At 42.0% G+C, this 17,989-nt stretch overlaps 1 protein-coding gene and 1 long non-coding RNA gene across 5 annotated transcripts; one reads left to right on the forward strand and one right to left on the reverse strand.

Moving 5' to 3' along the window:
- The first annotated feature begins 557 nt into the window (after positions 1-557).
- MRPS33 (mitochondrial ribosomal protein S33) lies at positions 558-16,930 on the forward strand. 4 transcript variants are annotated; one of them, XM_039383238.1, is made up of 3 exons: positions 558-754; positions 14,584-14,843; positions 16,547-16,930. In XM_039383238.1, exons 2-3 carry the CDS (start codon positions 14,629-14,631, stop codon positions 16,650-16,652), a joined length of 321 nt encoding a protein of 106 aa, XP_039239172.1. In that variant the 5' UTR covers positions 558-754; positions 14,584-14,628; the 3' UTR covers positions 16,653-16,930. The 4 variants fall into 4 exon arrangements, with proteins under 4 accessions (XP_039239172.1, XP_027599551.1, XP_039239169.1 ...); XM_027743750.2 differs by lacking the exon at positions 558-754 and adding an exon at positions 11,990-12,237; XM_039383235.1 differs by lacking the exon at positions 558-754 and adding an exon at positions 12,254-12,517 and having other exon boundaries at positions 14,581-14,843.
- LOC113999935 lies at positions 7,927-11,601 on the reverse strand. The gene is made up of 3 exons (XR_003545035.2): positions 11,536-11,601; positions 8,186-8,344; positions 7,927-8,095 (listed from the first exon to the last, which is right to left on the reverse strand). It is a non-coding gene; the product is annotated as an uncharacterized LOC113999935 (long non-coding RNA).
- Positions 16,931-17,989: the final 1,059 nt, after the last annotated feature.

Raw genomic sequence — 17,989 nt, forward strand, 5'->3', positions numbered from 1 at the left:
AAATATATAACTGTAGGAGAAATTGTTGGATTTCAGATGAACTCCACTTTAAGAATCAAAATTTTTTTCCCCCATATCATCATTATTTCTTTCTTTTCAGGAGGGGCAGAATATTGCTTTCTGTAGGCATCGGGAACCTTTCCTCTGTCTCTTCCCAGGATTATTACAGACAGCCCCTTCTCAGCACAAACAGACCATTATTAAATTCTCTTCTTCCCACCCCACCCCCTCCTCATCACAGGATGCGGGAAAAAACAATCCTTGTCAATCTTCAGGTGAATGTAAGCTGAAAGAAAGACATTCAGAAAAAAACCCTGCATGCACACTTGGGCTACACAGAAACCACTCCCGACAGTGAATTAAGGGCATCTCGGCAAAGGCAGCTAATTCATGGGTCTTAAATCAATCAGGGAGTGAAAATACAGTTTTGGTAAAAGCTGAGGCTTTCTTTTCTGCAGATTACGATTTCAGTGATCCAGAGGGAAAGCTAAAGCTCATGGGTGCACAGAAAAATGTCTGAAGGCATGGGACAGAGAACCGGCTCCCAGTGAGTCTGTTCAGAGCCAGTTCCTTGTGACGAGCCGTGCGCTGCCTGCTACACCCTACTACGGATGTTATCTTACAGATAGGGCCAGTCTCCTCTCCATTCCCTCCCGGGATTGTTTCCGCTCTCCTTAGCATCCTCCAGCGACCAGCGCCCACCGCCTCTCAGGAAAGCTCCAGACACAAAAGCAAAGCGAGCGCCTCTACCAAGGTACCCAAAGGTGGGGTCTTGGGCTAGAAGGGGGGGAAGGGCAAAGTTAACGGACAACCAATTGCAATTTGCTCTTTTTTCATGTTTTTTTTTTTCTGTTGGTGGTTTTTTCGTTGGTGGTTTGTGGGGTTTTTTTAACATCAAAATGACCTCCACCATATTCTTCTTCTTCCTCCTTTTTTTTTCTTTTAAAGAAAAAGAATTCAGTGCCATCTAGTGGGGGAGGGGACTGAGCTGCCCATTCCACAGGATCTGTACTGCTAATTCAGTTATTCAACAGGGAGAGAGAATCTTCAGTATTTCCCTGCTCTCTCTGTGATCTTCACCTCTTGAGAGGTGACGTTTAATTTACATGAGCTCCAGCCTTCATTCTTTGTAATGAACCACCTACTGAAGACATAGGACCTTGTACTAGTGTTGTATTACCTGGGGCAGCACTGGCTCTGGAGGCAGTTTGCTGCTCTAATTACAGGATTTCAAATACAAGACAGTAATCAAACCAAACACAGATATAACAAATTATATCTGCTAATATTTTTTATCATTCCAGTGCACCTTGGGTACTGGTGTACGTGAATTCTCAGCATGCCAGCCCTTCTATTAACACAGACATAAAAGATGCTGCCATAGAAGCATCTTACGATAACTCCCACAAACACTTGACCCATCAGTCAAACAGACTTTGGGTGTTCAGGTGACTCAGAACCAAGCAGAGGCTCTATAAAGGAAGATCTGGACCAAAAAACACTGTATAAAAACTTTGCCATCTAAACCCCAGGAGTTAACCACTTGTTAATGTCCCTTCTATTTTTTTTTTAATAGAAAAAGACATTTTCAGAGGTAAACATCAGCCAGCTGCATAAACACTGGCTAGCCATACACACACACACACACAAACACACACACAGATTAGGCAGACAGCTGTCTACACACTCGTGTTTATCCGTGCACACACTGGTATCTAGCTGCCCACACCAGCACCTAGCTGGACATCTTCTGCTCTCCCTACTGGCCACTCCCAAAAGAGATTTGTTTTGCTCTCTCTAAAAAAAAAAACATTTGGATTTCAAAGTTAACCAAGTTAGTGAGTATCAGATTTAAGATCACCCATGCAACATTAATTCGCCCTGCATGCAAACACATTATGATACAATCTTTAATAACATGATTTTTGTTTCCATGGGTCTCCTGCTTTTTACAGTGCTGCTCACTTAATGAACACTATTCAAATTTTCTCGTATCCTTATCATCCAATGTGTGGTGCATGTACTGTTTACTGCAGAGCATCCAGATCTTGCTTTGCATACAGAATGATTAATTTCCTCAAGGGCTTTTCTATAGTGGTGCTCTAATTGTAGTGTTGGAGGGTTGGGGTTTTTTTTACAATCATCAATGAGTTTATCTTCACAGCTCTCTGCTGAGGAACAGAGATAAAAGCCAATATTTTCAAACATGTCAGTGCATTTTGGGTGTTCCATTAAAGGAGCTCAGAACCAAACTTCTAGAGTACTTAGCACCTTCTTTCCTCAGAGAACAGCTCCCAGTCACCTTGGCTCTAGACACAGTGGGCAGTATTCTCACAGATTAGTGCATGGGTGACTGAAACTGGATAGACAGAAAATGGGGACCACCTGGACAGAAGTTGGGAAGAATGTAATTTTTTTGAGTCACCTAGCTTCATAACAGCAACTCTTACGAAGGGTGAAATACAATCCAATTTTCAATTTCAATTCAAATGCCTTCACCATGTGACCATGATTTTTCCTACCTGTATTATTCATCTGCTAGGCTCACTACACAGCCTCCAAACTCTCCACCAAACAGCCACCATGTCAGGATGACAAAGTCCTGGTTCATCTGTCATCTACCATAAATGGAAACAGAATCTGGGCAGAAAGTAGGATCTGATCATGTATCTTACTTCATGACCACAGGACACAAGTGAATGGCAATCCATGAGCAATCTTTATTCTGGTATTTTCTAAGAGTCTTGATTTAGTGACCTGAAGTTGTGATGAACAGGGGAAGCACACACGAGGTGAGACAGAATTGGTCAGGGGGTCAGGAGCTGAATGGAGTGTAGCATCAAAAGAACAGGTTTATCCTGGGAGGAAGCAAATGAATTGCTGGGCAGAAAGCAGGAAGACAGGAAGGTGAGCAGTCCTATATCATCTTTTTCAATAAAGCTGAGGGAATGGCCAACACTAAATGGCCTCACACAGAGACGGGTAAAAGAGTAACCAGCTAAAAAGAACCACAGTATAATGTTGTTTTTCCAAAGACAAAATGAAGCAAAAGACTGGTGGCTTTCCACTAAAATTGCTTCCCCCTGTAAAAACTTACCCTATTATTTAGCTGTCAACTGTCAAAACTGCATCATTGTTAATAACTTAAGGCTACACTATGCACACAGCTATGTATGATAACCACTGCTTCTCATGAGAACACCTCCAAGAATATTTTCAAGCTCAGGCAAAACGAGGATGAACTACTATAAGCTAAACCTTTCCCCAAAGTGCACAACATGGACATCATGGCTGGAAAACATCAGCCCAAACAGTTAAAGTTTAGCAGAGCTATAAGCTACTGAAAACAAGGCCTGTTAGGCAAACCTAGTCTGCTGAAGGCATTATCTCTGCATTGCTGCACTGCCTCCACCCAGACCGAGCATTCTTGGGCACTGTGGTAATCTGCAGAGTGACTTGGGAGCTGTTGCTCCACCTTTAAAGTTGTTGCCACCAGTTTTAGGCTTTTCAACTGGTTGATAGAATGCAGGTCAGGCTACATTTAACATGTTGAGTACTAAAACAAAAAACTCAGGAGAGCCAGCCCTGTCCCTGTCTCTTGAGTTCTGAGTAAACACTCAAGTGCTTCCAATGCCCGAGGAGCAACAAGAAGAGATTTAAGAAAAAGAAAAGACCTAAGCTGTGCATGTGTAAGCCTCTACTGAGAGAGAAAGTTTTGCTTGGAGACAACTCAGCCAAAGCACAAGGGCAATATTTAGCCCTCAGGGCTCTTTCAAATTCATCTCCCTACAAGAGAAAACACATCTTAGCCCTGGCTCTCACAAGCAGAGATTCAGCTCCAATGTGATGCACTCTGTGATCACAGCAGCCACTCTGTTGTGTCCTGCTTATTGTCTTGCCAGCTTGGAAGTCAACATCTTCATATTCTACAGCTTCTTCTCCTCTGAGCTGGACTAGGTTTCACAGGAACAGACCTGTTTTCCCAAAAGCCTTGCTAAGAGGACTGCTATTTCATACAAGCCCCTCTGTACTTCCCCCAGTTTACCTCATGGATGCATCAAGCCCAGCCTCCTACCCTAAATCCTGCTGCAGGAAAAACCCGTTGCCTGCTGCAGTGATGAAGGTGACATTGCTCTGAATGCAGGAGTTGTATAGCAAGGTTACTTGCTGCCTAAAGCCAGCTACAAAAGGAAGATGGCCCTCCAACATCACCGTCATTGGGCTCAGCTGAAAACAGGAGATATTACTTCATTAAAATTCATAGATCTTGTGACTTTTATAGAAATAGCAAGTAGAATCCAGGATGGCAGAGATGAGATATTAGGGCCAAAGAGTAATGACTGAGAGCAAAAACTCAGACTTCTGGCTGCCAATAATAAACATATTTGGTAAGAAGTGACTTTTATTCTAAAAGCTACATCTAACACATTGATCTTCAATATATTAAAGCCTGAATAATTCTGATTTTGCTGTACTGCATCGATATGTAGTTCATATAGGCAGTCTAATATCTGCAGCACTGTTACTTTGGTTGACGTGGCAAGTCACACTGTACAACCTTACCTAAACTTCTGACAGATTCCAGAACATGTTGTTCACTCCCTGAAAGACTTTTGGACATGGTTTCTATCAGCAGTGCTATGTGAACTAATCACTGAAAGACAGAGCCGCAGTCTCTGTAGACCGATAACATGGTGTTTTGTAGTGAGTGTATCACATCCATGACTGGATCCCAGCTGCCAGTTCAATTGGTTGCTTCTTTTAGTCACAAAAGAAAAAAAAGGATTAGTTAAAAATCAGAATTCATAGATGATAAGAAATCATGATGTAATGAACTGGAAAGAAAACCAATAAGCAAAATCAAAAATAGCACCTGCTTAGAAAAACTGTATTCTCTACAAGGACTGCTTCATTTTGGAACATGACTCAGAAGACCTCAGTCTTCGTCTATTTCATTTGGCTGTGAAGTCCCAGCAGAGCAGATTAATTTAAATTTAAAAAAAAAAAAATTGTATACATACATATTGTGTGCCTCTGTAATAGCAGCTGACATCTAGGATGATAAACTCTCTATTTAGACACAAGTATGCTTCTATCCTAAACAGTTTTGCATTTACTTCTCTTCATTTATTATCTCCAAGTATATTTGCATCCAAATAAAGTAGTTGGTTCTTCAGAATTCATCCATTTGTGCAGTTCATTTCCCCACCTCAAGCTTTATCACTGTGAAATCACAACTTGTAGTTGAGGATTTGATTAGATCACAAAAAAAGGATTAGAGCTCCAGATGGGACACACACAGCAGGAAGAACTGAATGCCTAAGCAAGAAGACCTGGTTTCTATGCAATTGCCATTGGTTTGTTAGTCTTAACCAAGAATGAAACAAAGAGAAGGAAAAAAAATCTATACATTTCATGCTACCAGTGCTCATTTTGTAAGAGAAGGGAGCAGCTGCTTAAGGACTGTTCTTCTTCTTCTGTCAACACTGGAAGGGATACTGAGCAAGTTTGCAGATGACACAAAACTCAGAGGAGCTGTTGACTCCCTCAAAGGCAGGGGGGCCCTGCAGAGAGACCTCGAAAATTGAGAGGGCTGGGCAATCACCAACCATATGAAGTTCAACAAGGGGAAGTGCTGGATTCTGCACCTGGATGTAAGTACAGACTGGGCTACCCTGACATAATTGACAGCAGCTTCATGTCACCCACCAGGACTGAAGAACTCCAAACTAAAACCAAAAAAATTATCTGTTTCCACGACTCTGCCTTCAAAAGACTGTATGAGGGGGAAAGGTTGATCAATGATGTTTAGCTCTACAAAGAGCATTGCTGAAATTACTGGGAACCTGGAAGTCCAGCCAGATCTCAGAAAATCTGCTGACTTACAAATCGACATGGTCAGAGTGGCTATCCAGAGTGCTCCCAAAGACCTGATGATTTATCCTGTGCTCAGCATTGGTTAAGATACCCTAAGACAAGAAGGCACCTAAACCAGGAAAACATGGAGGGAAATCTCCATTGGAATGCACCATAGAAATCAACAGGGATATATAGTACCAAAGTCTGCTGAAACTCCGGGAAGCCAACAGCTCGCAAACCCAAGAGGTCTATATCTGAGACAGCATCTTGAAAAGAGTTCACTTGGAAGAAACAGGAATGTGAACTCAAACAGACCCAAACAGAATCTCCTTGGATTTTCTGTTTAAGAGAATTACGTTGTTCTGAAAAGTCTATTGCTGGACCATTTTTATTTGTACTTCGTTTTTACACTTGGCCAAATAGAGTTAGAGATAAACAGCTGGTTTGACCCCATTTGAAAACTTTGGTGGATGTCCTTTCGGATGAATGCTGCAGGGAATGATGGAAGAGAAACTACAGGAGCTTTTATCAGCAGTGAGACAGATGTCTCCATTATTTCTTCACTTTCCGCTGATTCTGTTATTTTAATATTTTTCCTTTTTTTCCTCCCCCCTTCATCCCCCGGCAATACTTTTTTCCAGCCAAGACAGATGTGTCTTTGTTACTGTTGCCTTTAAAAGTTTTATGTGCATGTTGTTGGTAAAGTAACAACAATACTTGACTTCTGTAGTATGTTTTTCACTAGGGGAAGCTGAAGCATTTTCTAAGAATCAATTATACTTCACAAAGCATTTCTGAAGCAGACATTATTATCCCCAGTTTACAGAGGGATGAAATGGCAGGTAGGTTAATTAACTTGCTTAAGGTCATCCAGTGAGTTAGTAATGGAGCTGCAAAAAACCCAAGATTCAACAATTCTCATTCCCAGTCCCTTGACCTAACCACTAAGAAGTATTCCTTCTCTTCAGTCTTAAGTACTTCATTTAAATCTATCACTGATCATTTATTCTGACATATTGTTGAACTACAAATTAGTCAGTCTTAATGACAAACATGTAAATGTGTGGAGATCTGCAGCATCCTCCATCACTTGCCTGTTCAGCTTCGTGCACCCCCTGCTATGCTGAGCAGCTCATCTCCCATTAAAAATGGAGAACTGTCAATACAGTTTCAGGCATCAGTCCGAGAGCGTTGTGTGAAAGAGGAATAGCACTTTCTCCCTTTCCCCAGGAGGCAGGAAGGCTGCCTCAACAGCCTGGCTGTTGGGGAAAGCAATAAGCTCAAGATGCCAACTGGCTTTGAAAAATAATTTCTATTCTTCTTTAATGCTGCATCTCCCTCCCGAGTGTTTCCAGCGTTAGATAGCTGGAGCGGCAGTATTTAATAGCTACATCTTTGTAGATTTCACTCTGTGGCATTAGTTTGACGAGTCATTTTAAAGTCAAAATATCCTTCAAATGCCCACCCAAAGTCTGTCAGTCTCTTAATACTACACATTCTCTCCAGAGGGTTTTGCACTGCAGTTGTCTCCGTGGCTCAGCATGAATCGCTGCACAACAAAAATACAATTAAAGTCTGCCAATTAATCGTGATCACATAAAGAATGAATAACAAATGATTTCTAAACACATATGTAGCCAATGCCGTTTTACCAAATGCTCAGAGGGTCTTTCGACTTCACTCAGTTGAAGATGATTTTATTCCCTCATGTCAATATTTATAAGAAGAAAATGTTAGAGATCATCTTACAGCTTGATAGTTCTGAGAATAAGACTTAGGAGTGAAGTCTATCACTGTGTCATACAGGAACTACTCAAGTGCCTCGTTTCCAAGATCAACTGATACAAGTTCAGACTCTTTTTCCTTGTAAATGTCAATAAACAAGCACCAATGAGCAAACTGGCACCCTGATCTTTCTTTCTGGGTATACCTTTGCCTTCTCAGGACAAACTTACAGTGGCTCAAGTGTCAGATTTTGTCAAAATTTTGCCTCAAAGCCGTTTAACATTCAGTTAAAACTAAAATACATACACAAGAGGAATTGGTCAGATAATTAATTCCAGATCATTATTGATCAAATAAAATAATTCCAGACCAAAAATCTGCCAACTATTTGTGAAAAGGTCTTTCTTGTAGTTTATCAAGAGGTCTCTTTCTCTTTTTTCTTGCTGCTTTGCATTCATGTGCTTCATGAATGTCTCTCCATTCCCCTCATGTCTTTCCGTCACAACAGTCCCTGTGCAGAGAATGCCCATGTTGTCTTCTAGCATCATGTCAATTCACTGTCTTTTGACTTTTATTTTAGGGTTTCACCTTTTTCACTCACCAGTCTGTCACTGATTTTCTTCTAAATAATTGCTAAAACGTCCAAACACTTTGCTCTGTTTACAGCAAAAAGCTCAGGAGGATCTAACGACACGTCCATAGAATTCAGCTCGTCACAATCCCATTCCTGTTGCCAGCTTCTGCTGCTTCCTTCCATTCCCTGGAAGAAGAGAGAGCAGTTCAGCCACTGACCTGAATGTTAAGCACTAGCAAACTAAACCAGGAGTGCAGCCACGAGTATACACATCTCTGATGGTAATTGCTCCCAGGGATGCACGTGACAGCACTGCCAGGCAGCCAGAATGGCCTGTCTAACCTGTTCTCACCATGAGCATCATCTCAGGGAGAGTGACTTGGGCAGTGTCCTCCATGGTGAACCACATCACCCTGTGAGCTTGAACTCCCTGGCAGAATATAGGGAGACAGTGTTCCAGATGAGGTGAGAAAGAACATTTTGGCTACATGGATTGCAAAATAGACCATGCTCTGCCTCTGCAAATTTGCAGTGTGTTGTCACTTTGTTGACTGTTGTGACCTTGATATTCCATCCTGAGTGTCTGTAAGCTGCCTTACTGGCACGCTAACCCTGGCTGGGTGCTCTGCAAGCAATTCTTCTCATAACCACAGCAACAACAGTGATATAGTAACAGAAATAGGCTCTTGTGAGTGCACATTTTTACTTTGATTTAATAACAGCAATGTCTGATAGCAGAAACAACTGATTTCAGAGTAAAAACGGCAGAAGTTAACCAATGGAGACCTGTTCATACGTGTGCTTCCATCACTCCAGAAGAGCCACGCTGGAGCCTGAATGTATAGGCAGCAACACTGGGTCTCTGAAGAGAAAATCTTTGTATTGTGACTTAGAGATCTTTTACAATCTAAATGATTCTGTGATTCCTTCCTACTGATCCTGACCCATGATGTGTAACTATGAGGGAGAAAGTCAGTTTGCCTACTCTTCTGATCAGGAACAGCTGTAATTCTCACACCAACCTAATCCACTAAATGTCTCTGCCCTGAAACTCAGCAGAGTAACTCAGGCAATCAGACCCCAGGGTGATAAAGCTGAAAAAAACAAACAAAAAACCCAAACAAACAAAAAACAAACACCAAAAAACTGACATGGAACCAGAATCCTGCTTTGAGAGAAAGAGGAAGATGCTCTCCAGTGGTCTATATGCCAATTTTCAAAGTTTGGGAAACATGCAAGAAGACTGGATATTTTCATTGATGAGGTGAAACGAGCTTAAACTGATGTAATTACTGGAAAAGGTAAAATGGAATCTTATAACATTTTGCCCCAATCCTTTTAAACAAATAAAGAAATTTGAAGATTGAGAAGGTAACAGTACATATGAAACCACCATCACTATTTTAGAGATGCAGACAGTAACTTGTTCCAATTAATGCTATTGAGGAGGGGTGGAATGGAGCAGGGATGGCTGCAGAGAATCAGGCTGCTTATCCCTCCAATGTACAAAAAGTGTTTGGAACTGTGTGAGGAAAATGCCCCAAATAGCCAGCAGCCATGTCTCATCAGATTTTCTAAAACTTATTTTCCATGACAGAAGTTATTCCAGTCTACATGGAAGAAGTATTTTTGAACTCAAAATGTTTAAACTACTTAATCATGGAACAAAAAAGTGGTGGTTGCTTAGGAGTCAGCTGTCATAATTTGATTATAACAAGGACAGTTGGTATAAGAAGGAAAAAGGACAGTCCCAGTCAGGGACTGACTCACACACAGAGATGCTTCAGAAAGATTATCCCCATCATGGTGGGAGAAATGATGAGAAAATTACGATTCAAAAATAGAGGTAGAAATGTAAATGAGAGTACATATGATCTTACTCCACAAAGTCATGATTGCTTAATTAACAAAATGGCCAAATTTGGCTGAAGGACAATTTTGTCTCAGCAGTAGGGTAAAGGAAACACTCAGAAGCTAAAAGCATAGTATAGAACAACATGGAAAGGCAAAAATATCAGGAAAAAATGTTCTGTTCATACAAAAAAATGAAGACTACAGAAATGTGATTATAGACAGTAAAATGGAGAGTGCAACAGTGCCAAGGCGTATGTCTAAATAGAGATGGTAAAACAGCATAGAAGTGGCAGAAATGTTAAAAACTTATATTCCCTTCTTAAAAAGAGGCACTTTTCTTATCTAGTAAGAAAAAGAAAGGAAAGAAGCACTTTTCAGTCCATTAGTCAGTAATGAAAATAGAAAGCAATTTCTACTAGAGCTAACATTTTAAAATTAGGATATCTAGAGAACTTTTATATGACAGTCTTTGAATAACTGGCTAAAGAAATTCCATAAATGTTAATTCTTAATAATCATAGAAAGGTTTGGTTTGGAAGGGACCTTAAAGATCACCTAGTTCCAACTCCTCTCTCCCGTGGGCAGGGACACCCTTCCACTAGATCAGGAATATAAAGGAAATTGCAGAGGATCATGCCAATATTCAAAAAGGACAAGAAAGGTGACCAGGGTGCCCAGGCCATGAGGCTGCTCTGCTCGTGACAAGCACGGAAAAGATGACAGAAAATTAATCAAGGAAGGATGATGGAATAACGTCTTCAAAGCTGAGCAGAATCTGCTCTTCTAGAAAACAGGCCCAGGCAGACAAATCCAATTTCCTCCTTCAACGGCATTACACGTTTGGCGTGTAAATGCAATCACATAATTGTCATTTAGTCAGATGTTTGCACAGGGTCTGATTTAGCATCTCCTGGCACTGATTAAAAATTAGCATAAATCGAGCACTGGGAAAGCTCACAGGAAGCGGGACTGGCAGTGGCCAAAGGGGTGTTGGGGGGAAGCGTTAGCAGGGTCAGGTGCCCAGCCCCACCTCTCAGGGGCTCCCCCTGGGCACACACCCTGCTCCACTCCAGGTTTGGGGGCACAAGGGTTAGTGGCCAGAGACCAAGATGACACTTGTGCTGAAAGACTGAGATTGTGCAGGTGGATTTGCCAAAGCACATATACATAAGCAGCTGAATATCCATCCTTGAAAAAAAGCAGGCAGAGGGAAGCGAAAGTTATGAGGCTAAGGACTGGCGAGGAGCACAGGAGAAAGGCACCCTAACTTGTGAGTAGAGAAGCAATTTCTCTATGTGGTTTGGAGACACAATGAATGACAGGGAAACATTTGTGGCTCCCAAACTCTTCCTTTCATCACCTTTCAGTAAAACTAGATTTTGACAACAGTTGTCCCAGTTCACAGTCTGGTCAAGGCTGTGAGTGAAGACACCTGGCTTTCAGCTCTTTGTGTAAACTCATAACTTTTCCCAAGAGTAAAACCAACTTGTTTTTGTTATATTAACCCAGGCAGACATTCTCACCGAGCAAGACTGCTGACTGTGTGGACATCTTCTCACACCAACCTTCACTGGCAAAAGGAAAGAATAAGACTGTATGTAGTAGCAAAAGGAAAGAATAAGGTTCTATGTAGATTTGTCATCAGCGTCTAATGAGAATATCTGCTAATTTCACGATTAGATTTAAGCATATAACTCCAAAGGTGCTTATAACAGGAAAAAGGAAAAGAGAGGAAGGCACAACGAAAACGTTCCTGACGATATTTGCAGATGCCTGTTAACACAGGAGAGCGTAACTCTCTTAAGGGGTGATAGTTTGGGTTGTCCTGTGGGGAGCCAGGAGTTGGACGGGACGGTCCTTGTGGGTCTCTTCCAACTCAGGATATTCTATGATTCTATGACAACGGGGCTCGGCACCTGACAAGCCGCCACTCGTTTTGGGGAAGGAGAAGGCAGGTCCGCCCGTGCAGGCGGGACCGGGGCGGGGACGATCCCGCCTCTCCCCGCTCGTCACCCGCCCGCGCCGCACTCCGGCATCACCGACCGCCCCCTCGGCATCACCGACCGCCCCCTCGGCATCACCGACCGCCCCCTCGGCATCACCGACCGCCCCTCCGGCATCACCGACCGCCCCCTCGGCATCACCGACCGCCCCCTCGGCATCACCGACCGCCCCCTCGGCATCATCGCTCCGCGCCGGCCGCGGGTCCGCCCGGGCGCTGCCGGGTGAGCGGGGCCAGGGCCGGGAAAGGGGGACATGGGCCCCGGGTAGTGCGGGGTTGTGTCCCCGGGAGCTGCCCTGCCGGAGGGAAGCGGGGCCGGCTCGGGCTGGAGGATGCGCCGCGCCTGCCTCCGGTGACCTCCGTGCCCCGGGGCGGCCTTCTCTTCCCGGTGTGCTCGTGGTTAAAATCAGGAGTCACTCTGAAAACGGAAAGTTTTCCTCCTGTGTTCCGAGTGAGAAGGAAGCTGTGTGAGACAAGCTGGTGGATCGGGAAATACAAACAAACATCTTAGGGCGGGAAAGCTTGCTTTGAGTGGGAGTAAGGAGCGGGGAGGAGGTGGAGCGGCAGCGCTGGAGGCTGGTTTTGGTTTTGGTTTTCGTTTAGGTGTGTTAATTACCAGTGGGCGATCCTGAAAATGTCCTCGCTGGAAGTGGCAGTAACAAGACTGTTCTGTCACATCTCACAGAATCAGAGATCGCCCTAAACCAGGCTTTGGATGGCTCTGGCTCTTGGGAGTTTGTAGTCTTTGCCTTTCTTCTCTCTCAAACATTCTTAGTCTGGTGAGGATTAGTGGAGGTCTCTAGCGTTGGCTTGGGCTGTTTAGATTCCTTTAGCGATTCTAAAGTGAAAATCAGATTCATCAAACCACAGGTTTGCATCGTTTAGGAGCTAAAGGTGCTTTCATTTTAAAGCTGCAGTAAGAAGAGATTTAAGCAAGCTTTGTTGTTTGACTTGAGTCTATTGATACTTTCAGAGTGATGTGATGAAGATTTTGGGGGAAAATTGGTTGCTTTGTCTCTGAATGTAGGAATTAGGTTTGGCTGTTCTGAAGTGGATGGCTTAGCACGACTTCCTGATCATTGCCCCACGTAATAGATGCTCAGGTGGAAGTGCTGCCCTGCAGTCACTGAAGAGCTTCTGCCTTCTCACACTAGGCCTGCTGCCTTGGCTTGAGGTCTCTGATACTTAGCCTTCCTTTTTGTTAATTTTTCCATTTCTCTCTCAGACTCAGGTTACTTGTAATTACGTGCTTCGTTTTTTTCCTGCTTCCTTTTATAGAGCTCTACTCACAGGAGTAAATCAAAGCAGACAGTTGTACATCAGGTCCTGCAGTGGGCAAATGTATGTAAGTGAGGTTATGAATACTTCTAATTTGCATTATTAAACAACAGGCTCCATGTAATCATGCTGAAATGGACTTAGCACTGTCCTTCTGATTACTCTTATCCATGCTCTTTAATTTTCTACACTCATCTGGAATCAGCTGTGCAATACTTAAAACGAGAATTTTAAACTTTAACCTCAGTGTAGTGCACTTAAACCTCACTTTATGTCTCTGGAGACTTATGTCATCACTTATTCAAAAAGGCACAGTACAGGCCACATACAGCTTCAAATACAGAATTATGGGATTCCCATTCTTGTCTATTACAACCCATTTTGCAAAGGAAGAGTAAAGATGTAAAGAAGTGGAAAAGTGGGGAGGATTAGAAAAGCTGAGAGAAAACCCTTCTTCATGCTCCTTTAAGAGCATGGATGTTGTTTCTGGTGGCCTGATAACAATGGTTTTGTCTTCAAGGCATTTTTGTTGCAGAGGTCTTTAGGAGGGAGATGGCTAAAAGAGAATGGGAAGCTGCTGATGAATTTTCTTGGAAAAAAGAATCTAGCACAGGGAAGTTTTTTTCCTCTCAAAAAGAATGGCTATTGTGGGAGACTAAAAAGAGAATGAAGAAAAAGGTGACATAGGTGATTAAGGGAAGAGAATTGAGATGGGAAGGATCTGTGTGATTCATATAGAGAAACATGATTATTTTTACAGTTGGTTGGCCATTCTTGTTAGACAGATTATAACAGTGTTTTAAGTTGGGTGAGAAATTTTCATGAGCAAAACTTCCAGATTGCTTCCTCAATATGTTCAAATGGTGTCTTACCTGGTGCTTGTGTAGAAGTCAGCAGTATTGCAGCAGGTGCTATTTTTGGCAGAGCTCACACTGTAATTGTTCCTGTGACGGGAGTTTAAAGGTAGTCTTGAGCAAGCCAAGTGGCATCTGCTAATAAATTGGCCATGGTAAATTGTGCTTCAGTGAAGGTACTTTTATAGCCAGTATTGCTCTCTATAGACAGCAATAGTGTAGTGTCCTAGTTAGGCTGGTAATTGTACCTGAATTGGTGTTGATGTTCTGTGTGTGCAAAACTATGTACTAAGGATTAGACTGATTTCATGCGAGGAAGGTGAGACTTCAAACATGTGATCAGTGTACGATGCGTTGTTTCATCTGCCTTAATTCTGGGATAGCCTGTGATGCTCAACCATCTTAGAGTTGTGGCTCTCTTGTGTTTCCTTTTGCAGGAAAGTCCATCTGTCTGTCTATGTGTGCCCACTCTTCCTTGAGACATGTCCAGTGTTTCCAGTTACGCCCTCCGAATGGCCCGGCTGAGTGCTCAGATATTCGGAGATGTTGTCAGGCCAACTGACTCAAAATCTATGAAGGTGGTGAAGTTGTTCAGTGAGCAGCCCTTGGCCAAGAGGAAGGAGGTGCACAGCTGGTACCCTCCTCACAACACCTACTACGCCCTCATGAAGAAACTCCGTTACTTTGGTCTCTACAGGTACTCTCTGGGCGTTTAGGGTTGGGAGCAGGACTGGAGATGGGAAAGGGGTGGGTGTGAGTCCGCTTACAGTCGTTTTCCTCAAGGGAAAGAGGAAAAAGTTTTAGTTATGAATATGGTGCATATGGAAATGCACACTCGATTGTTGCACTGAGGGCAAGGAGCATGAAATAAGTGACTGCTGTCTAACTTTTGCCATAATTGGAACCTTTTGTGAAAAAGACTTTAGGTATAGTTTTGGGCAAGCAGTTACATAAGAAATAGTTCCTGCTTTGGCTTTGTGGGGAAGGGAAGAGAACTTTCTCATAGACAGGAGGTGGGGCTGTAGTTCTGAATATGGCAAATGCATGTGCTACAAAGAGGTGATGTTAATGCCAAAATTGCCCTGAGTCAGTCTTATGATATATTTCTCAATCATTCAACAGCTAATAAGTGAAATGTAGAAGAGAAGGAAAGTCTATGTTAGGCCAGAGGGCCTTTTCATCCTTTAAAATAAATGAGGTTAAATTAAATTCAAATGTCATTTAAATAGCCTTGTTAATTCCAGCTTCATCCAAACCAGTTGTCTAATTTCCATGTGAATTTCCAGTCTCGAGCAGAAAAAATTTGCACTACTGAAGAACATCAGCAGGAGTCAAATGCATTTCTTTCACTTCAATCAGGTAGCACTAAAGAAATCCTTTAAAAAAGGGAGGCTGCCAACCCTATGAGAGGTCAAACTAGATTAATTTCTATTGGTAGTATCACAATACGAGCCATCAAGGATTGTGTCCAGGATGCTCTTAGTTTAGGTGGGTGTGCAAACATTTTCTAGAGTAGATGTTTGCTTACACAGAAAGCCTCGATGACATGTCCATGTTCCTTACTCTTCCCCTGTTAATCTCAAATTCCTTCTCTAGTTGCTCTGTGTACAGAGAGCTTGTGGAGGGTCAGGCTTGCAGCTCAGAAATATGTAATGAAGAGTCACAGACTAACAGGGCCTGATAATAAATCACAAGCTTTTTGGTACTATTTAGAGAAGTTGTGTAGAAAAATAGCAGTACAGCAACCTTAGGCCAAGTAGGATGCAGTTATGGCTTTTGAAAATTGCTTTGCACTGAAAAATACAGGGACAGAGATTAATCAAATTTATTAGATCATTATTGAGGATTAATTATCTCTACCAACCCCTTCATCCTCCTTCCTATTTTATTCTCCTGTTAAGATTCTACCACTACTCATGCTTTCTTCATAACTCATTCTTGAAGTCTCCTGAGAGCAGTGTCATGGGCTGTAATTACTGCTAAGCATGCCCCTGTTTCCTTAGAAGCTAATGACCTGAACTTAGTATCTAGCACAGGAACACAATGTGCTTTTGCTAGACTGCTGGGCCAGATGAGAAGGGGGGAATCTCATTCTTGTCTCTTGCTGATTTTTACATTTTACTGCTCATTTAAGCACAATGGATCAATAAATGCAATTGAAATAATACAAATATGCACACACCATTTTTTGCTGAAACGGGCAACCTTGTTAGTTCTGAAAGTACCAGAGGAAATCTCTTGTTATTTTTCAGTGATACTGTAGCAGTAATAAGGAATACATTGCAGTGAGTTTCAGTATGGACTTCATGGTTAAAAAAAAGGGTTTTTTTCATTATCACATACTTTAAGAAACAGAGTAAACTTTTTTCCCTTCCCTTCATCCCTTTCCTCCTGATCTAGGGATGAGCATCAAGACTTTAAGGAGGAGATGAGGCGACTGAAAAAGCTCCGTGGGAAGGAAAAACCAAAGAAGGGGGAAGGAAAGAGAGCTCTCAAAAAGAAATAGTTCTATTTGAACAATATAATTATCTACTCTGGAAATGCTGGAGAACAGCTGGAGAGGGTTTGGCATGTGAGCTGCGTGTGGGGCACAAGAAACACACTGTGAAATAGTGGACTCCACCCTGGAAATGCAGTTGGGTCTCTGAAGTTTTATTGGGTTTGAGTTTCTGTGCTTTAAATATACTGTATATTGTAGCACATTATTTTGTCAGAGCCCTCTCTTACCCAAGTAATAAAAACAGTAATAAAAAAAAAAAAGTACTCAGTGTTTTTCTTGACACCACCCGTAGCTGTTTCAGTTTTTCTTGATCTGGAAATCTGTTTGCTTCTCATTCTCTGTTTTACTTTCTTCTATTAGTATCAACACTGTGGCCACAAAAAAATAAGTATTCCTGCTTCTACTGCTCCTTGTCAAACTTGCCTGTTTTAATAAGTTTCACTTCAGGTAGCTTTAGCTATATTTTTTTTTAAGTTGCTGTTAGAGTTTGTTATTCTGCATTTTTCACTGGGCAATACTTCCCACTCCATTGCCTGCCCACAGCATTTACATTGTTTCCTGAACGATTAGCTGCTGCAACAGAAGAGGCTGAAATATTAAGTAATAATTAAATAACTAAATCCATAAATAATGGAATTATTACATGCAATAATGAAATTTAAAATAATTTTATTACAGGAAACTTACCCTGATTGCCTGGAAGACATGCATGAAATACTACCTAAGATGATGAACACTTTTGTTAGCATTCACTATGGGGTTTTGTCACAAGGCTTCTTCAGTGTTGCTAATATTAATGATTGTATACATCTACGATTCTTACCTGTCAGCCCCTGCCAGGGAATAGAAAGTACAGAATGCAGCTGTGCTGCTCTGCCTGACTATGTGTGCATCTTGCCTGTGTGTGCCCTGAAAGAGCATCTTTTAATTTTTCAGATGACATAAGTGTAGAGGAACATCCTAGAGGCAGTAGAGGAGAGCTATGGAAGATGTAGAGTGACTGAAGCAGAAAGTTGGAGCACAGTTGCTTGGTTTTGTGTACAGAGGCATTCTGAAGTAGGGCTCAGTACTAAACCTACTGACATTTCTAAACGAAATAGTTTAATTTGTTTAGTTGTTCAAATTTAAGTGTATTTGAAGGTATCTGAGCATTGAAATTGGTGGATCTATATAAATTTGTAACAGCTCAACAGCTTGACTTCACCAAGGTTATTAATGGAAGTGCTGATTCTGTTAAAGGTGTTTCTGATCAGCTATGTAGTTCTTGTTCCATATCCTTACTGAGTGTTACCTGCTTTTCCAGGCTCTAAGACATGCTGATTTTAGGAAATTTGAAGTGTTGT

Source organism: Pipra filicauda, unplaced genomic scaffold (assembly GCF_003945595.2).
Source record: "Pipra filicauda isolate LSUMZ 115617 unplaced genomic scaffold, ASM394559v2 scaffold2_size9829703_pilon, whole genome shotgun sequence".
NCBI classification, from domain to species: domain Eukaryota; kingdom Metazoa; phylum Chordata; class Aves; order Passeriformes; family Pipridae; genus Pipra; species Pipra filicauda.